This window comes from Schistocerca nitens, chromosome 2 (genome assembly GCF_023898315.1).
Source record: "Schistocerca nitens isolate TAMUIC-IGC-003100 chromosome 2, iqSchNite1.1, whole genome shotgun sequence".
Classification (NCBI taxonomy): domain Eukaryota; kingdom Metazoa; phylum Arthropoda; class Insecta; order Orthoptera; family Acrididae; genus Schistocerca; species Schistocerca nitens.
In genome coordinates, this window is record NC_064615.1 from 1,009,948 (window position 1) to 1,027,285 (window position 17,338).

Here is a 17,338-nt window from a genome sequence, read left to right on the forward strand (position 1 = left end):
TCGTGTTGCGGCCGTGTCGCCGTCTGCCAGGGTGGGAAAAGAGGAGGGGGCAGCGTCGCAGTCGCAGCCAACTGTCGCGTCTTGCACAACGTAACTTAAGGCGCTGCAGCCATGGACTGTGCGGCTGGACCCGGCGGAGGTTCGACTACTCCCTCGGGCATGGGTGTGTGTGTTTGTCCTTAGGGTAATTTAGGTTAAGTAGTGTGTAAGCTTAGGGGCTGATGACCTTAGTAGTTAAGTCCCATAAGATTTCACACACACATAACTAACACACTTAATTTTTCACGAAAAACCTGGTACCATTCTGGTTTTGGTACCTCTGGCGCAACTCATTCTCAAGCTCTGAAAACGTCCCCACATTGTTCAACGTTTGATGGTACAATACGTACGACTTGGCATCCCCTATCAAGCGTAACTTCGCCACTCTCAGTATTCCAACATCCGACCACCCATTGGCCTCAGCCATAGTGATAATTTCATTAAGTAATGCCGACACATCCTCCATTGCTTTACCCGAAAATGGGTTAATCAATGCCGCAATTGAAGGATCAAACAGTCTATGACACTCCACGACCTGTAATTTACTTTTACCCGACGTCCCTTCCCCTACTTGCAAGGCCTCAAATCTCCCTGCTAATTCTTCATATTTTTCCTTGTCCTTTATCCTCACTTCTGATAATACCCAAATTTGCTCTGTTAGAGCGGCTACAGCTTCCGCTGTAGTTACTGCCACAGCCTCTGCTGCTCACCGTGTTTGAGGCATTCTTGCTTATAGCTCCACTGTTACCATTAATTTCAGCCTGCTGCTCCTTAGGTCCTGCAGCGAATCATCGCCCATCAACATTCTGAACAATTTCGAGCCAAATGACAAAATTTCTTACAAAGAAAACAACTCTTTGGCACCCAATTTGTACATGGTAATCCGTGATCTGTCATGTTACAAAAATTACATCACTTAGGTGCAATGTTATCATGTCCTCCCTTTCCCCTGATTCCAGATAAATCTACAGGCTCCTTTGGCCTTACAAAAAACATCTTTAAAAAGTCTATCCTAATTCATACATAACCATTCAAAACACAAAAGAATGACACATAAATAATAAATCAAATGTCACTCACCCATCCACATCGTGTTTGTGTGCAGGTGAACGGTCCTGCTTTCCTCCCTATACAGGTATGGACAAACACCTCCCAAACGACAAAACATAACAAGAAGTGCATCACCACCCATCGTGAATGCAGCCAAACACCTCAACTACCCCTCTACTCAGGCACACCTCAACGCTACTCGCTCGACATTAGATGTGGAAGTGGAAATCCGGTAACGGTGTTGTAACTGGCACCACTTTTGACACCACTGTCGTGGGGTCAGTGTGTCGAACCCGAGACTCTAGATGGCAGAGCTTAAGCAGGGACCCACGGTGCCATATTTTGTCAGGAGGCCGAGCAAGTTCAAGAGCACCAAGGGGAGTGCAGAGTGTTACAGCAGTATTTGGTAACATTCGTTTATTCAAATAATTTACAGGACTCGATGGGTGAAGCATAGCGTCCGCGTGCCATTCACGCACTGTCCCGCGAGTCCAGCCGGCTCAGCAGACTCCTGCTATGCCGATGCGATGCCACTGCTGCAGTCATCAGCGCCACCCCTCTGTAAGTCGGCCGCGCTCTGCCAGTCGCCGCCCACTGATGCGCTGTGACCTGCGCCGCGCTGCTGCCCGCGACTCCGGAGACTGCTGCAGTCCCTGGTCCTCACCGCCCTCCGTCCCGTTTGGCCTGCTCTGTCCAACCGTGGGACGCAGGTGGGTGTACTGGTCACCCGTGGCCCTCGGGCCGCCACTGCTCCCTGGACAGCACCAGACTCGAACCCATGCACTCCTCGATTCTGTTCTGCAGCTTGCTGCTAGTGGTGCTTGCCGAATAGCAACACCCACTTCCATCTCTGGCACTGTTGCAGCACTGCCGTGCCTCCTGCAGCGTACGCCTTGCCCCGACCCCGGCACACCAGGTGGGAAGCGAACGTGGCCCGTAGACTGGAGCGGAACCGAGCCTCTCTTGGACCCGCTGCAGACGGCTGTCGCTGCCCTCTTTCAGGCAGACTGTGCGAGCTCCAAGTTCCAGGCTGCCATTCTGTCCCGCCCCTCTGTTGTGTCCTCGGATGCGGAATATAGCCCGAACAAGTACATAGAAAACAGAATACTAGTTTATGCAGAATACTTATAACATTGCTGCTAGACTGGCCCCTGTAGTGAAGCCTAGCACAGGTCTGGCCCGACACTTGGCTGACCTGGCACACTCTGTCCCAAGCTAAAACTGTCCATCTACCGTATTTATATCAGCTTTCCCATTGCTTCTTATGTAGTGTCAGGGAGATACAGAAACTATAGCAAGGATTAATTCCCACATGTCAGCTGCTTACAAATCGCCAGTCTTGGCTCTGGCCTAGTGCCCCGCCTCATACATCACAATAACCTACAGCAACGCTGCAGTTTTCTGCCTCATTGTTGCTCCACTCGAAACAAATCATGCTTGCAATACTGCCGTCACAGCTACATGCCCGCGAGTGCCATGTTTACCTTGCCTGGCCCGCTGGCTGTTGACTGTTACCACACTCTGCCAGCGGCCTCAGATTTCATCGCCCAACCGCGCCTTCATTGAATTCTGAGAAAATTTCCTTTTCCTTCGACTAGGACAAATACTAGCGCAGCATTAGTATAGTCACTTCCGTGAGTGACTGGTCCCATTGCTACACATTTCTGCTCCCATTGTTATTTGGTGTCACCTGAAGATGAAGCTTGAAGCTCCAAAACCAATAGCAGAATAAATTAAGAAAGCTACAGGCAGCTCAAGCGAATTTTTATTCCATAAATATGTTCCTCAGTACCCGATCTTCACCTGGTCAAACAGTTCCTATTTTGGAGCGCCTGAAACCTATTGATGTTTGCGTCCGCAATCAGCGCACTGATTTTCTGCCTGTAAGTGATTACTGGCATGAGGAACGTGTGGAACAGTTTGATCTACTTGATCGAGAGCCCATTTTTTTATATGGGGGCACATTTGGTACATGCGTCTTTCTCTCTTCTTGAAAATTAGACGAGAGTCGAGAAATGTACGTAAATGCTTAAAATTGCTGTCCGATGTAATGTTAATCTCAGTAAGTGAGACTGTGGAATCCTGGAGTATTCTTTTGAGGTATTTCGCTTCGGACAGCCACCTCAAGCAATTCATCGTCACCTACACTCCTGGAAATTGAAATAAGAACACCGTGAATTCATTGTCCCAGGAAGGGGAAACTTTATTGACACATTCCTCGGGTCAGATACATCACATGATCACACTGACAGAACCACACGCACATAGACACAGGCAACAGAGCATGCACAATGTCGGCACTAGTACAGTGTATATCCACCTTTCGCAGCAATGCAGGCTGCTATTCTCCCATGGAGACGATCGTAGAGATGCTGGATGTAGTCCTGTGGAACGGCTTGCCATCCCATTTCCACCTGGCGCCTCAGTTGGACCAGCGTTCGTGCTGGACGTGCAGACCGCGTGAGACGACGCTTCATCCAGTCCCAAACATGCTCAATGGGGGACAGATCCGGAGATCTTGCTGGCCAGGGTAGTTGACTTACACCTTCTAGAGCACGTTGGGTGGCACGGGATACATGCGGACGTGCATTGTCCTGTTGGAACAGCAAGTTCCCTTGCCGGTCTAGGAATGGTAGAACGATGGGTTCGATGACGGTTTGGATGTACCGTGCACCATTCAGTGTCCCCTCGACGATCACCAGTGGTGTACGGCCAGTGTAGGACATCGCTCCCCACACCATGATGCCGGGTGTTGGCCCTGTGTGCCTCGGTCGTATGCAGTCCTGATTGTGGCGCTCACCTGCACGGCGCCAAACACGCATACGACCATCATTGGCACCAAGGCAGAAGCGACTCCCATCGCTGAAGACGACACGTCTCCATTCGTCCCTCCATTCACGCCTGTCGCGACACCACTGGAGGCGGGCTGCACGATGTTGGGGCGTGAGCGGAAGACGGCCTAACGGTGTGAGGGACCGTAGCCCAGCTTCATGGAGACGGTTGCGAATGGTCCTCGCCGATACCCCAGGAGCAACAGTGTCCCTAATTTGCTGGGAAGTGGCGGTGCGGTCCCCTACGGCACTGCGTAGGATCCTACGGTCTTGGCGTGCATCCGTGCGTCGCTGCGGTCCGGTCCCAGGTCGACGGGCACGTGCACCTTCCGCCGACCACTGGCGACAACATCGATGTACTGTGGAGACCTCACGCCCCACGTGTTGAGCAATTCGGCGGTACGTCCACCCGGCCTCCCGCATGCCCACTATACGCCCTCGCTCAAAGTCCGTCAACTGCACATACGGTTCACGTCCACGCTGTCGCGGCATGCTACCAGTGTTAAAGACTGCGATGGAGCTCCGTATGCCACGGCAAACTGGCTGACACTGACGGCGGCGGTGCACAAATGCTGCGCAGCTAGCGCCATTCGACGGCCAACACCGCGGTTCCTGGTGTGTCCGCTGTGCCGTGCGTGTGATCATTGCTTGTACAGCCCTCTCGCAGTGTCCGGAGCAAGTATGGTGGGTCTGACACACCGGTGTCAATGTGTTCTTTTTTTCCATTTCCAGGAGTGTATGTCACGACATTGTCTTTACTCCGCTGCTGTCGCTGAACTCTTGAGCGCTCCATTCCGCTCCGCAAAACTAGTGATATTCCGATGCCATCAAAGTATCGCTACCTGCTCAGAAGAGTAGTACTCAAGTCGTCCTGCGATATTACTTCCATGAGTACTAAAAAAGTATCGATACCTACTCATATCGATACTTTCTATGCAAGTGAAGTACTGCTGAATATACACGAGGGTGGTTTGATAAGTCCAGTAAATTTCCATGAAAAAAATTAATATTTTTATTGCAATTTCATGGATGGTTAGCTTGATCATTGCAAGAATCGTATAAAGAATTTCAACAGTGTGCAGCGTGCATTTCATTGTTGACAGCCCTCTGAATTGGTCAGTGTGTCGAGTGCTATCGAAAATGGAGAAGACCATGTTTTGTGGCGTTATTAATCGTTTTCATTTCAAGGGTTGGACTGCCGCACTAATCAAAATAGAAATGGATCAAGTTCATGCGGCCTCTGCATCATCATTGACGATCATTTGCTTCTGGATTAATGAATTTAAACGTGGTCGGAGCAGCACCAAAGACGAAATCCGTCCAATTGAAGTCACCACAAAGGAAACCATTGACAAAATCCATGACGTGGTGATGCAAGACCGCCAAATAAAAATTCGATAACTGCAGAGACTGTATACAGAGCGACTGTATAACATCCCGCACGGAGAATTGGCTATGTGAAATCTGTGTGAAAGATGGATTCCGCCATGGGCGATTCTAGAAGTCTGTCAAGGGTGGGGGGGCTAATGGGGGGGGGGGCGGAGAGGGTTGGGGTTATGTAATATAGCTTAACAAAAGGAGAGTTGGGGTCCCCTACCGACAAACTGGTAAATTTGGTGTTGCTTAAAGCAGTTTTTGGTAATTGTTTTGGAGTTCAGGGTAAAAAATGTGTATTAATAAATAACAAGACGCCCATTTTAAGTTGATTGATATTATTGGTTTAGGTAGTAAGCTGTTTGCCTTTCTTATTCTTTTGTTGAAATGTGTTTGGAATACATTGCAATCTATATTGATACATAATTATAAGAAATAATGATTGAATCTATCGGAGTAATATATTCGCTGATTCTGAAGTCATTTTATTCAGTGTAATATGATGCTCCATGGGGAGGGGGGGCTATTGCCCCAGTAGCCGCCCCCCCCGCCCCCTTGCCACTGCCCCTGGATGCCGCAACTGCTCACAGTCGACCAAAAGCTCATCTGGCAAGACATTTCAGCACAATGTGTGGCGATGTTTAATCGCAATCCTGAAGGCTTTTGCATCAGAGTCAAAATGGCAGCAAGAACTACGGTCAAAGGCTGGTGTGTATCGGAAACGGCAAAGCCCCCCCATTTGTTAGGTAATGGTTGCTGTTTTTTGGGATGCCCAACGAATAGCCCTCATAGTTTTCTTGGTAAACAGCAGAATTATAAATAGACCCTGCTGTGGTTCGTTGTCGGATCGTTTGAAACTTGCGTTGGCTGAAGAAAGATCAAGAGTGTCAGACAAAAAAGTATTCTACCATCAGGATGATGCATCATTCCACACATCAACGATATCAATGGCAAAAGTGGATGAACTGCGCTTCGAACTGGTTCCTCACGCAACGTAGGTTCAGTCCCATGTGACTTCTTCCTGTTCACGAACTTGAGACTTTGGCTTGCTGGGAAGAAATTTTCATCAAATAAGGAAGTGACCTCTGCAGTCGTATATTTTGCAGAGTGTGATGGGATGAAAAAGCTGGAGGATTCCTGCACCAAGTGCGTAACCTCGGAGGAGACTGTGTCGAGGAGTGAGGAGAACTGTTTATGAAATGTAGCAAACGTTTTTTTCTTGCTTTTTACTAGACTTATCAGACCTTCATCGTATGATATTTTACTCGGTGCCTTATTTTATGTATCCTAATAAAACAAATTCTCTCTCTCTCTCTCTCTCTCTCTCTCTATCTCTCTCTCTCCGTCCTAACAAGCCTCGGAAGACCCAATGATACTGGTCGACCACCACATCGCCCTGAGCCAACAGGCATCACTGGATGCGGATGTGGTGGAGCACGTGGTCATCACACCGCTCTCCTAGCCGTTGCCAGTCTTCTTGACCGGAGCCGCTATTTCTCAATGAAGTACCCCCTCAACTGGCACCACAGGGTCTAAGTGCGCCACGATTGCCAACAGCGCTCAGCAGACCTGGACAGTCACCCGTCTAAATGCCAGCCTAGGCCCGACATTGCTTTACTTCGTTGATCTGATAGAAACCGGTGTTACCACTGCGGCATTGCGATTGACAATAAGGCAAATTAAATACTTTGATTTCCTTATTAACGATAAAGGTTCAACAAAAATACACCTTTTGGAAAGTTTCCCCAAAAGAGCAATTTACTCACCAACTTTTGAAAATAAACACCCACTAGGCACAGATGTTGCAAGGACGATAGGATATTGTTGTGCATATTTGTACAAACAGGCCAACGGACTTTCATATCTTCGGATTCAGCAATTTTTTTAAGATATTGCAGAGTTTGACAGATAAAGAGGTACTTCGCCACTTCGGTGTGTTTCATGTCTCTTTTTGTTGCTGTGCGCTAGATGTTTGATGTTTCCAAAATTCGGATTCCTCGATTTTATTTGGGCTACTTTGTTGCTCATAAACCACACTTCTGAGTTTTATGTGGATCGCCCTCATGCTGCTGGATCTTGAAAATTTAGGTTTTGAAATCTTGGATCCAACAGGGGAGCAGTGGCTGCTTCTCCATTCAATTCAACGAACCCACACATTTTCTTCAGCTCTCTTAATAAAACGTCCTTGCATTCTTTGACATTTGCTGATATTGGTATGATAATTGTGTTGACAAACCGTCAGTCAGTGGTATAATTTTGAATATTGCAAATACTTTTCTCCAGACCCTTCTCTTCGACATAATCAGAAGACTTTACTAAGGTGTGTGTTAACGTCTCTACAGAAGCTAGCACGTCAGCAATCACTCACCCACTCACTACTTGGATATTCTGGTAACATTGATTCGATACAAGTACTTTTATTTCGGTGCCACATAAGTATCCAAATAATTATTCGATTTTATGAAATTCCTCATTATTCAAAAAAAGTTCGAATACTTACTTGTATGTACTTGTATCTCAAATTTTCTGCGCGAAACTCGACCGAATTTTCGTTCCGCCATGCGGTCAGCGGTGCTCGACGGTAGGTAATGGAATCAGAAACGTCTGCTTTCAAAATGCTACCGTAGCCTGTGTTGTGTGGTTCCATTTTAAATGTATGTTATTATCAAGTGTCACTTTTTGAATCCTGTGATACATGGTGAACTACTAGAACTTCAGTTCTCACTTATTTTATTTTACTTATTTATTTATTTTGCAGTTTTTAATTTTTCCTTGATGGCTGGACCCGGCGATATGAATTGTATTAATGTTTGGTGGCCAGTAAACACTGTAACTGTAAAAGTGTGTATCTGTTGCTATTCAGAATGTCATTAACAAATGACATTTGACGCCCATGTGATTTTCGATGTAGAAGATTTATGTCATGTAGCGAACGCCTGAGTGAATGCTCAGACTGATAAGAGTGTTGTTTTCCTGTTGGCAGAAACACTACGGATGTACACGCCAGGTGTGGCGCTGGACAGGGTGTGTGTGCACCCTTACCAGCTGCTGGACACGGAGGTGTGCCGAGGCGTCCAGGTGCGACCAGGCGAGATCATCTGGATTCCTGTACACGCCATCCACCACGACCCAAAGTACTTCCCAGACCCAGAGAGTTTCGACCCGGAGCGCTTCAGTCCAGAGAACAAGCACCGTATCAAGCCCTTTACATACTTCCCTTTCGGCGCCGGACCTCGCATTTGCATTGGTAAGCTATTTTCTGTTAGTAAATTTTGTTGCTTTAATCTTACTTCTATCTACACCATTTCAATGTTAGAAACCATCGTTAAGCGCTGGCTTCATGCTGTATTTCTGTAAATGCGAAACTTAAATTTCCAGCTATCAGCATTGACCTTACATTTCAATCTTATCAGTTTTGAAACGATAATGATATGTCAGATAAACGCTATAGGCTGTAACTAAAAGCTAAGTACAGTCAAATGACTAAACTAGAACATTTTTAGAAAAATCACATAGCATTTAAGAACTTAAACTCTCATCCAACGTACTCTAAAAGGACAGACTTTTCGTCGAAAATACTGTCGCTCTATTAGTCAAGAAGCACATCAAAACCACTGCGTTTCAAACATTTTTGCTGACTCAGGCTGAATCATCCCATTAAAAAAGCGTTACTTATACTGTCATGTTGCCCTGTGGCAGGATTAACTCATTTATTTACGTACGTTTACCTCCTCCACATGCTACTTCTGTTTCATAGAAAATAGTTCTGTTGCTTCAACAGCTGTCTATGAAAATTGACTGAAACCAAGTGTATGGTGCTTTTATGCCGGAGGTCTGATCGATGTACTTCATGGAAACCGTTTCGCATTAAAGCCAACTACCTCACAGCGAAGAAAAGGTGGTTCCGTCTATCAACGTGTAATGCCAACTTTAGTTATAATCTCAAAAAATTTATGAAAAGCTACAAGTGGGTCCATGTTCTGACGTCTGTATATGTATGTTCTTCTCCTGTTGTAAGCTCACGCTTGTTCCCACGTTTGGTTACAATTTGTTTTTCCGTAGGTTCAAATTGTTCAAATGGCTCTGAGCACTATGGGACTTAACTTCTGAGGTCATCAGTCCCCTATAACTTAGAACTACTTAAACCTAACTAACCTAAGGACATCACACACATCCATGCCCGAGGCAGGATTCGAAGCTGCGACCGTAGCAGCAGCGCGGTTCTGTGGGTTCCACATTGACCAAACACAGCTACCATTTTTTTATCCACGCGTGTTTCGCTGAAGTTACCTGCTGTAATTACAGAGAAACTTGTCTCGGTGAAGGAAAGAAGAAAAGTTGTGATTGCTCGAGGCGTATCCAGTCCAAAAACAAATTTATAAGTCAACTGTTTATTTTAAGTAAGAAAAACAGGAAATTAAAAGCAATCGTAAGCCTTAGGCAGACGTGTACGCTATGAGACCACGACCAAATTTTATTCAGCGTAATTTCTTTCGAAAACGTCAAATAATTTGTAATTTGAAGGAATCGATCATGTTCTCGGCAGTTTCTGACGTCACCATTACTGCATCTCGATCGATTCAACGATATCTGATCAATACAGTAGCAACTACAACCAGTGCGAGCTGCGACAACGAGCAAAAATTTTATTAAAGTTTCATGGCATTGTCTCGATGCAAGAATTTCAGATTGTCTCAGCAGGAGAGACAATGAAAGAACATTTTAACTCCTCGTAACTCTGCTCATTTAACTTTTCTTATACACTCATTCTATTGAGCTAACAGAGAGCCAAGCAATGCCCGAGAAAAGGCGGTATTCTGATTGTGGAGCGGGGAAAGGGGATCTAACAAGTACTTTCCTCTCACTCACAAAGTAGTTCAATACATGTGACTTCTGAAATTTTCCCGGCGTATTTCTTCTTCTAATAATTTCCGGGTATGCAGCCGGATCCCGTCGACATTCTGCCACGATATTTCGGCCCAGAGACGTCCGGCCATCATCAGGTGAGTACACAACTACTGAAGAGCCCAGGTGCAGTCGCGGTATTTATGCCGATTCTCGCGCATGTGAAATGTACTGGCATCCTACAGCGCATGCGTCAGGTGTTGACATGCGCAGCATAGCCGAGTTGTATGTGCTGCCCTCGGTGGTGAAAATAAAAGTTCATCTAGTCATTGAGTATCGAATGTGCACATACAACTCGGCTATGCTGCGCATGTCAACACCTGACGCATGCGCTGTAGGATGCCAGTACATTTCACATGCGCGAGAATCGGCATAAATACCGCGACTGCACCTGGGCTCTTCAGTAGTTGTGTACTCACCTGATGATGGCCGGACGTCTCTGGGCCGAAATATCGTGGCAGAATGTCGACGGGATCCGGCTGCATACCCGGAAATTATTAGAAGTAGTTCAATACAGTTTGCGCTCAATAAAATTACTTTCACACATAATGGAGTGGACCGATAGTGGAGGCATGAATTCCCTGGGAGGAGGTGTCAGACATGTCCATATGTCTTCCATCTCGCCATTTCCCTCCAGGCATAACTGACAACAGTATTCGAACTCGGTTCACACCCTTTCAGGCCAACGCTGAGCCCTGTCTCAGCACTTTGTGCAGTTAGTTAGTTGGTTTCATGTCGTAATGACGCGGAACGAGTCATGTTGCGTTCACATTGCTAATTAATTTGAAAACACATACATACTATACAATTCAAAGTTATATATAAATGTATATGGGTTAGTAGAGTTAGTAATTCCTACCTACCACCTTTTACACATTACTATAATAGAATTTCTTTTACAGAATAGAAGGACTTGTCAAGAAGAACTCTATTCAGTTTTTTTTTTTTTTTCAAATTTTATTTTGCTGTCTCTCAGACATTTTGTACAGGGTGTCCGAAAAGTCTTTCCCTGATTACATAACTTGATAACTCAGGCTAGAAGTCAGATACAAATATGAAACTGGTGTCTAATTGTTTACAAACTATCAAAGTTTTTTTCACACATCAGTAAACTTCCACATGAGCAGTCTTGGTAGCACGTAGCACATCTAGGCGATATTCAGTTTCCGTCCACACATTAGCCAACATCACTGAGGGATCGATTCAACGACTGTGGTTATCCGTTGCCGCAGGGTTTCAAGATCTGGTACACGTGTTCGGTAGACCTCGTCCTTCACATAACCCCATAAAAAGAAGTCTAATGGGGTTATGTCAGGAGAGCGTGGAGCCCAAACCGTTGGCCCATCACGACCAATCCGTCGCCCAGGAAAGGTCATATCGAGATAGGCACGGACGTCCAAACCCCAATGAGGCGGTGCACCATCTTGCTGAAACAAGACATCGGGGTGATACCGAAGCAGCTGAGGAACAGCATACAGTTGCAACATGTCCAGATACACTGCAGATGTGATGGTAACCTCAGCGAAGAAGAATGGCCCGATAATACGATCGTGCTATAGCGCGCACCAAACATTCACCTTTGGACTGCCTCTGGTGCACTCCATGACCTCGCCAGGGGGTTATGAACCCCAAATGCGCACATTATGGCGATTCACTACTCCACTGACAAAAAAGGTCGCTTCGTCGGAAAAGGCAATCCGTCTGAGATAACCATCGTCGTCCTAAATACGTGCTAGCATTCCGACCGCAAAGTCATATCGACGTGTACTGTCATTGGGCAACAAGGCCTGAACGATTTGCACTTTGTATGTACGAAACAATAAACTTTTGTGTAAAATGTCATGGAGAGAGCTTTTTAGCATCTGTAATTCACGTGAGGCCCTGCGCACCGATTTCTTTGGACTTCACAGAAAAGACTGCCTTACAGCTTCCACCCTGTCTGCTGAGGTTCTTGGTCGACCAGACCTCGGAAGGTCAGCAACCGATCCTGTGTTCTTGAACTTCTCATACCAGGCTTTAATGCTCTTGACATCAGGTGGATTCCTTCCAAATGTTGTCTGGAAGTGTCTCTGCACTGTAGTTGGTGGTCGCGTCTCATGGTACCACAGGACACACTCTGCCTTCTCCTGATTGGTTAACATGGCTTCTTGGGCACTGCACCTCATCCACTACTTAAGCGCTGCGAACCTAAAACAGAAAAAAACTTAGATAGTTGTAAACAATTCGACAGAAGTTTCATATTTGTATCTCAAATCTAGCCTAAGTTATCAATTTATGTAATCAGGGAAAGTCTTTTCGGACACCCTGTATCTCTGTGTACGTGATCAAAAATTTAGCTTTAGCACTGTGCACCATTTTTTGTGCTAAATTCAACTTTAATGTGGAGCAATGAATGTCATTTTTCCTTCCAGTATTGCAATTATGAACACTGTTGTTCCTTTCTTTTGAACTGTAGTGGATTATTTACAACAAACATAGTGAGGGAATAAATTACACTGTGAAGCATTAGTGAGAATGTCTAACTCCTTAAACAGATGTCTACGAGTTGATCATGGGTGAATGCCATGTATTATCCTCACTGCACATTTTGGGCATAAATATGAGCTACCCCAGAACATTATCTCGTATGACATTATTGAATAAAAGCATTTAAAATATGTCAGCTACTGATCTGTCTCCCCCCAAGATTTACTATGATTATAAGCGCCAATGTGGCTGACCTGAGTTGTTTGAGAAGTTCCAAAATTTGTTTTTTCCAGTTTAAATTCTCATCAGTATGGACACTTAGAACTTCGAGGTTTCCACCCTATTACACCCCATTTTGAAGTTTCCACCCTATTACACTTATCATTGGTGTAGTACCCCTAGATGTGCAGAATTAAATATGTTGTGTCTTTTTAAAATTGACGCTGACACCATTCACAGGATACCAATCAATGATATTTTTTAACAACACTGTTTACCATTTATTCTGTTTCTGTACACATGCTTGGATTGATTACAGTACTAGTGTCATCTTCAAAAAGAACTAATTATGCTTGCTGTATATTATATGGGATATCATATATATATATATATATATATATATATATATATATATATATATATGAGGGTCTGCAGCTCGTGGTCTAGTGGCTAGTGTTGTTGTCTCTGGATCACAGGGGTCCCAGGTTCGATTCCCAGCCAGGATGGGGATTTTCTCTGCCTGGGGACTGGGTGTTTGTGTTCTCCTTATCATTTCATCATCCTTGTCCTTATCATTTCATCATCATTCATGACAGTGACTAAATTGGATTGTATAAAAATTGGAGTGTGTACAAATTAGGACTTTGTACGGGCGCTGATGACCACGCAGTTGAGCGCCCCACAAGCCAAACATCATCATCTTATATGAAGAACAATAGTGGACCTAAGATTGAGCCTTGAGGAACGCCATATGTGATTTCTCCCCTGTCAGAATTATGCCCCAGACAGTATTGTATGAATTACTAAATACTACTCTCTGTGTTATTTTGGTGTATTATCCATTGGTTGGCTATCCATCAATCCCATAAAACTTTAATTTATCTTGGGGAATTCTGTGATTTCCACGATAAAATGCTTTATCCAGGTCGTAGAAAACGTTATCTGAGATTACTGTATAATCTCGCACAATAGTCAGAGTCTGAATACATACTACTAGAGAAGAATATTATTATGTGATAAACAGAACAGTTGGCAAAGTGACAGCTGTTATCTTTCTTCCGAGAATGCTTAGCTGTTAAGATCTTGAAAGACTTATAATCGTAATCTGAAGACTATGCGTGTTCTAATGTTTAAGCTGAATGGGAACTTCCAGAAAAAAACGCCTATGCTGACGTTCAGTCGTAATGTCTACATTCACCCACTCATGAGAAATACCTATTCTAACTGGCTGTAAGTTCTACCAAAAATATATGTGTGTCCTTTATGACAATTGTTTTATTTTTTCCAGCCCAGAGGTTCGCGTTGATGGAGGCGAAGGTGGTACTCCTGCACTTGATGTCCAAGTTCAGCTTCCAGGTAGTCGCCAAGACACCGGTGCCTCTGAAGATACAGCCAAACAAGCTCAATCTCTCTATCAAGGGTGGTGCCTGGATTGGCGTGCGGCGTAGATTTTGATCAGAAAATTATTACATGTCGTTCCATATGAATGTGAGAGGGAAGAAAATCTGACGTTCTTGAATTAATTCGAAAACACTACTCTGTACACACGGCTGCAATAACGCAACCGACAACAGTCTGTTAACCTCACAGATATGTGTCTGACCACGTTACACACTGGTCGAAAAGAATGCATTATTTATATTGATATGTTATTCTGTAACACACATTTCCTTTTTTCCCTTCTCCATTTTGTTTAAAGGAAATTAACACAAAAGTCACATGTTTCCCGCCTCCGTAGGCGCCGTCTGTAACGAATTCTTATCAGTCGGTGGTAGGCGATTAGAAAACTGTTACTGAAAAACGATTAGCAACAGTATTCGAACAGCAAGGCTTGAAAAGATAGGGGCATAAGGCTTCTGATAACGAGACTACAGGAAAATCCTGGTTTAAATTAGAATGTCCTCGCAGGAGGAATGATGACATGCGACATTGTTGACGATCCGTCCTCCAGCAGCCCCCCACCCCCACCCCAGATTGTGATTTCCTAAAGGAGCAATACCCGTACCGGCACTGTGGTTCACTCTCTCCTTTGTCTCATCGTCATAAACAACACAAACACGACTTTACACTATAAAGAATGTTAAAGAATGTTTGTGTCAACTAGCGACAGCTAAATACCTCGAAAACGACGCATCGTACGGAAAAAATGTTCTGGATGAAAGAAAATATTAATAAAGGGGAGATCTATTCAGCGACGTATGGTCGATACGACAAAAAATACAACCACTGGTAACTGCGACAACGAGCATCTCTGGACTTACAGCGAGTTTCAGTGTTGCTAAGTTCCTACCGAAGGCCGACGTGGCAGTCGAGGGGTCCCCTGAAAAGAATCGAGAGCCCAGTATTTACAGTCGCGCCTCGGTCAGAATTATTCTGCCAAGTGCTGCTACGTGTGTCGAATAGTAATTCGTGAAGGCGGTATATCGTCTGAGCTACAAGTGGCCACATTCTAACCACCCCTCCTGTGTGGGTGTCACCAACTTGGTATTTTCTAACAGAAATCACCGAGTTTTTGTTGCACATTCGGATTATACTCCTAATAAATACTTACGGTTTACTCAAACAGTTCTTTTCCATTCAAGGTAAGTGACGCTGTAATCGACAAATATCAAGCGTGTCCATTTTTGCAAATACGATCCGATGCATTTGATTCTACACTTCATTTACGATATAAATGTAAACCTTTATTTTCTAACGGTAGATATTTATGAAACTTCCTGGATGATTAAAACTGTGTGCCGGACCGGGAGTCGAACTCGGGACCTTTCCCTTTCGCCGCTGCAGAGTGAAAATCTCATTATGGGTAGATATTTATGTTCGACATCTACTTTAGCGTTGCAAATTTGATTGTACTGTACAGTATGGTTAGTTGCTTCAATGTCCGTATAGAAACTATGCTTAGCATGATCCAGGAACAACGACGTGGATGTAATAGTTTTCTGTTCCCATTGGGAGATTTTGGTGAGTCGCCTTGTCTCGTATTATTGGCGTGCTTGACTTTGGTGAGTAACCACGGCAGCTGCGCCTGTCACAGTCGCTTCACAGATGTTGCACCTTATTGCTGTTGTTTTGGTAGCCTCTCAGTGGCCAGCGCGAGAGTTACGGCAGTTGGATGAAAACACACAGACGCGTCCCAAACGTGAGTGTTGCTTGGGACTGGGCGACAGAGTTCGGAGGAAACGGGAATAGTGGGTCAGTCTGAGTGATAGAGGGTCTTGACCTCACTATGTTGTTGAAATTTCGTTACTGCAAAAGGCAAGGATTGGAATTAGTACAGAATGACGAACACTGTGAGAGTTTTACAACTTCTGGCGTTATTCGGAGAATATCCTCAACCTAGCACACATTTGCTGTAAATGAGTTGTATTCACGAAAGACCAAGACTTTACACAGAGACGGTGTCTGTTACAATAACTTACCAGCACTGACTACGTTAGCACCCCAGACATGACACGCAGGAGTCCTCAGCCACCCAGCTGGAACTCCATCTGCTGTTCCGAGCTGCTGCAGATAACCCTGCTCGGAAAATAGCTTCTGCTATTTCTCCCAGTACTGCTATCTCCCCACTTCCGCTAGGACCTGCCCGGCCTATCGATCCCCTACTCCTGTCCCTCTAACTGCCGTGACTGTGTCCTTGGAGGGTCTGCATCGGAGTTTTAATCACTTTCCCTCTCAGCCCCGTCAGTTCCTCACTTTGCATTACGCTGAAGTCCCCTTGCCAGCACTGTTTTTCAGAAGGTGAGTCGTTAGGGAGGGGGGGGGGGTGGAGGAGGCGTCTGTTGCAAATTCATGTCCTGTTCTTGCTATAGGCTCTTCATGACGTATATGTGCCCCTTCCACATACTCTCTCGCTTATTACCCTCTTAACCTCGCTTTGAAACGATATTTTATGTCTTGTAGTGTTATTTCTTAAGCGCGGCTGGCGTCTTTATGGCGCCACCAGCTGAAAAGATTTCTTTCTACGTGACTTGAGACATCTGATATTTTGTGTAAGCCTATTGTTGTGCTCTGATGTTCACAACTGCCTGTCTCACTTGTAACTTTTCCCTTCTTTTGTTCGTGAAGCTTTCACCTGTTACTAACTCTTAATACTTGGCTGTCACATCCGGGATACAAGACAACATACCGGAATCAGTCACCCTGATGGTGGAGTTCGAGGGCGGCGTCTGAAATCAAGCTTATTTGCAAGAAATGGCGATGTCTGTTCAGATTATTCGTACTGTTCCCTCACATCTGCAACAGTCATGCAACATTTCAGCATCAACATCAACCGTTAAAACACAGAAGTAAAGGAAATGTAGAAACAGTTAATTGCAAAAAAAGAAGTGCTCTTGACATTTGTGGATTACAGCGTAGAGCGCCAGCTACCACTATTGGGAAACAATGGTTTGAGTAAATCGTTTTTATGTTTGGCGTATAATCTGGATATGAAATGCATTTGAAAATGCGAATTG

The 17,338-nt window shown here is 44.9% G+C and overlaps 1 protein-coding gene across 1 annotated transcript in view; it reads left to right on the forward strand.

Moving 5' to 3' along the window:
- The window catches only part of LOC126235660 (cytochrome P450 9e2-like), a 67,936-nt gene extending 53,087 nt beyond the window's left edge, over nt 1-14,849 (forward strand). Inside the window, exons 7-8 of the mRNA XM_049944380.1 lie at nt 8,278-8,541; nt 14,173-14,849. Of these exons, the coding sequence (XP_049800337.1) occupies nt 8,278-8,541; nt 14,173-14,339 (431 nt within the window). The 3' untranslated portion in view covers nt 14,340-14,849. The remainder of the gene's footprint in view (nt 1-8,277; nt 8,542-14,172) is intronic.
- The last annotated feature ends 2,489 nt before the right edge of the window (nt 14,850-17,338 follow it).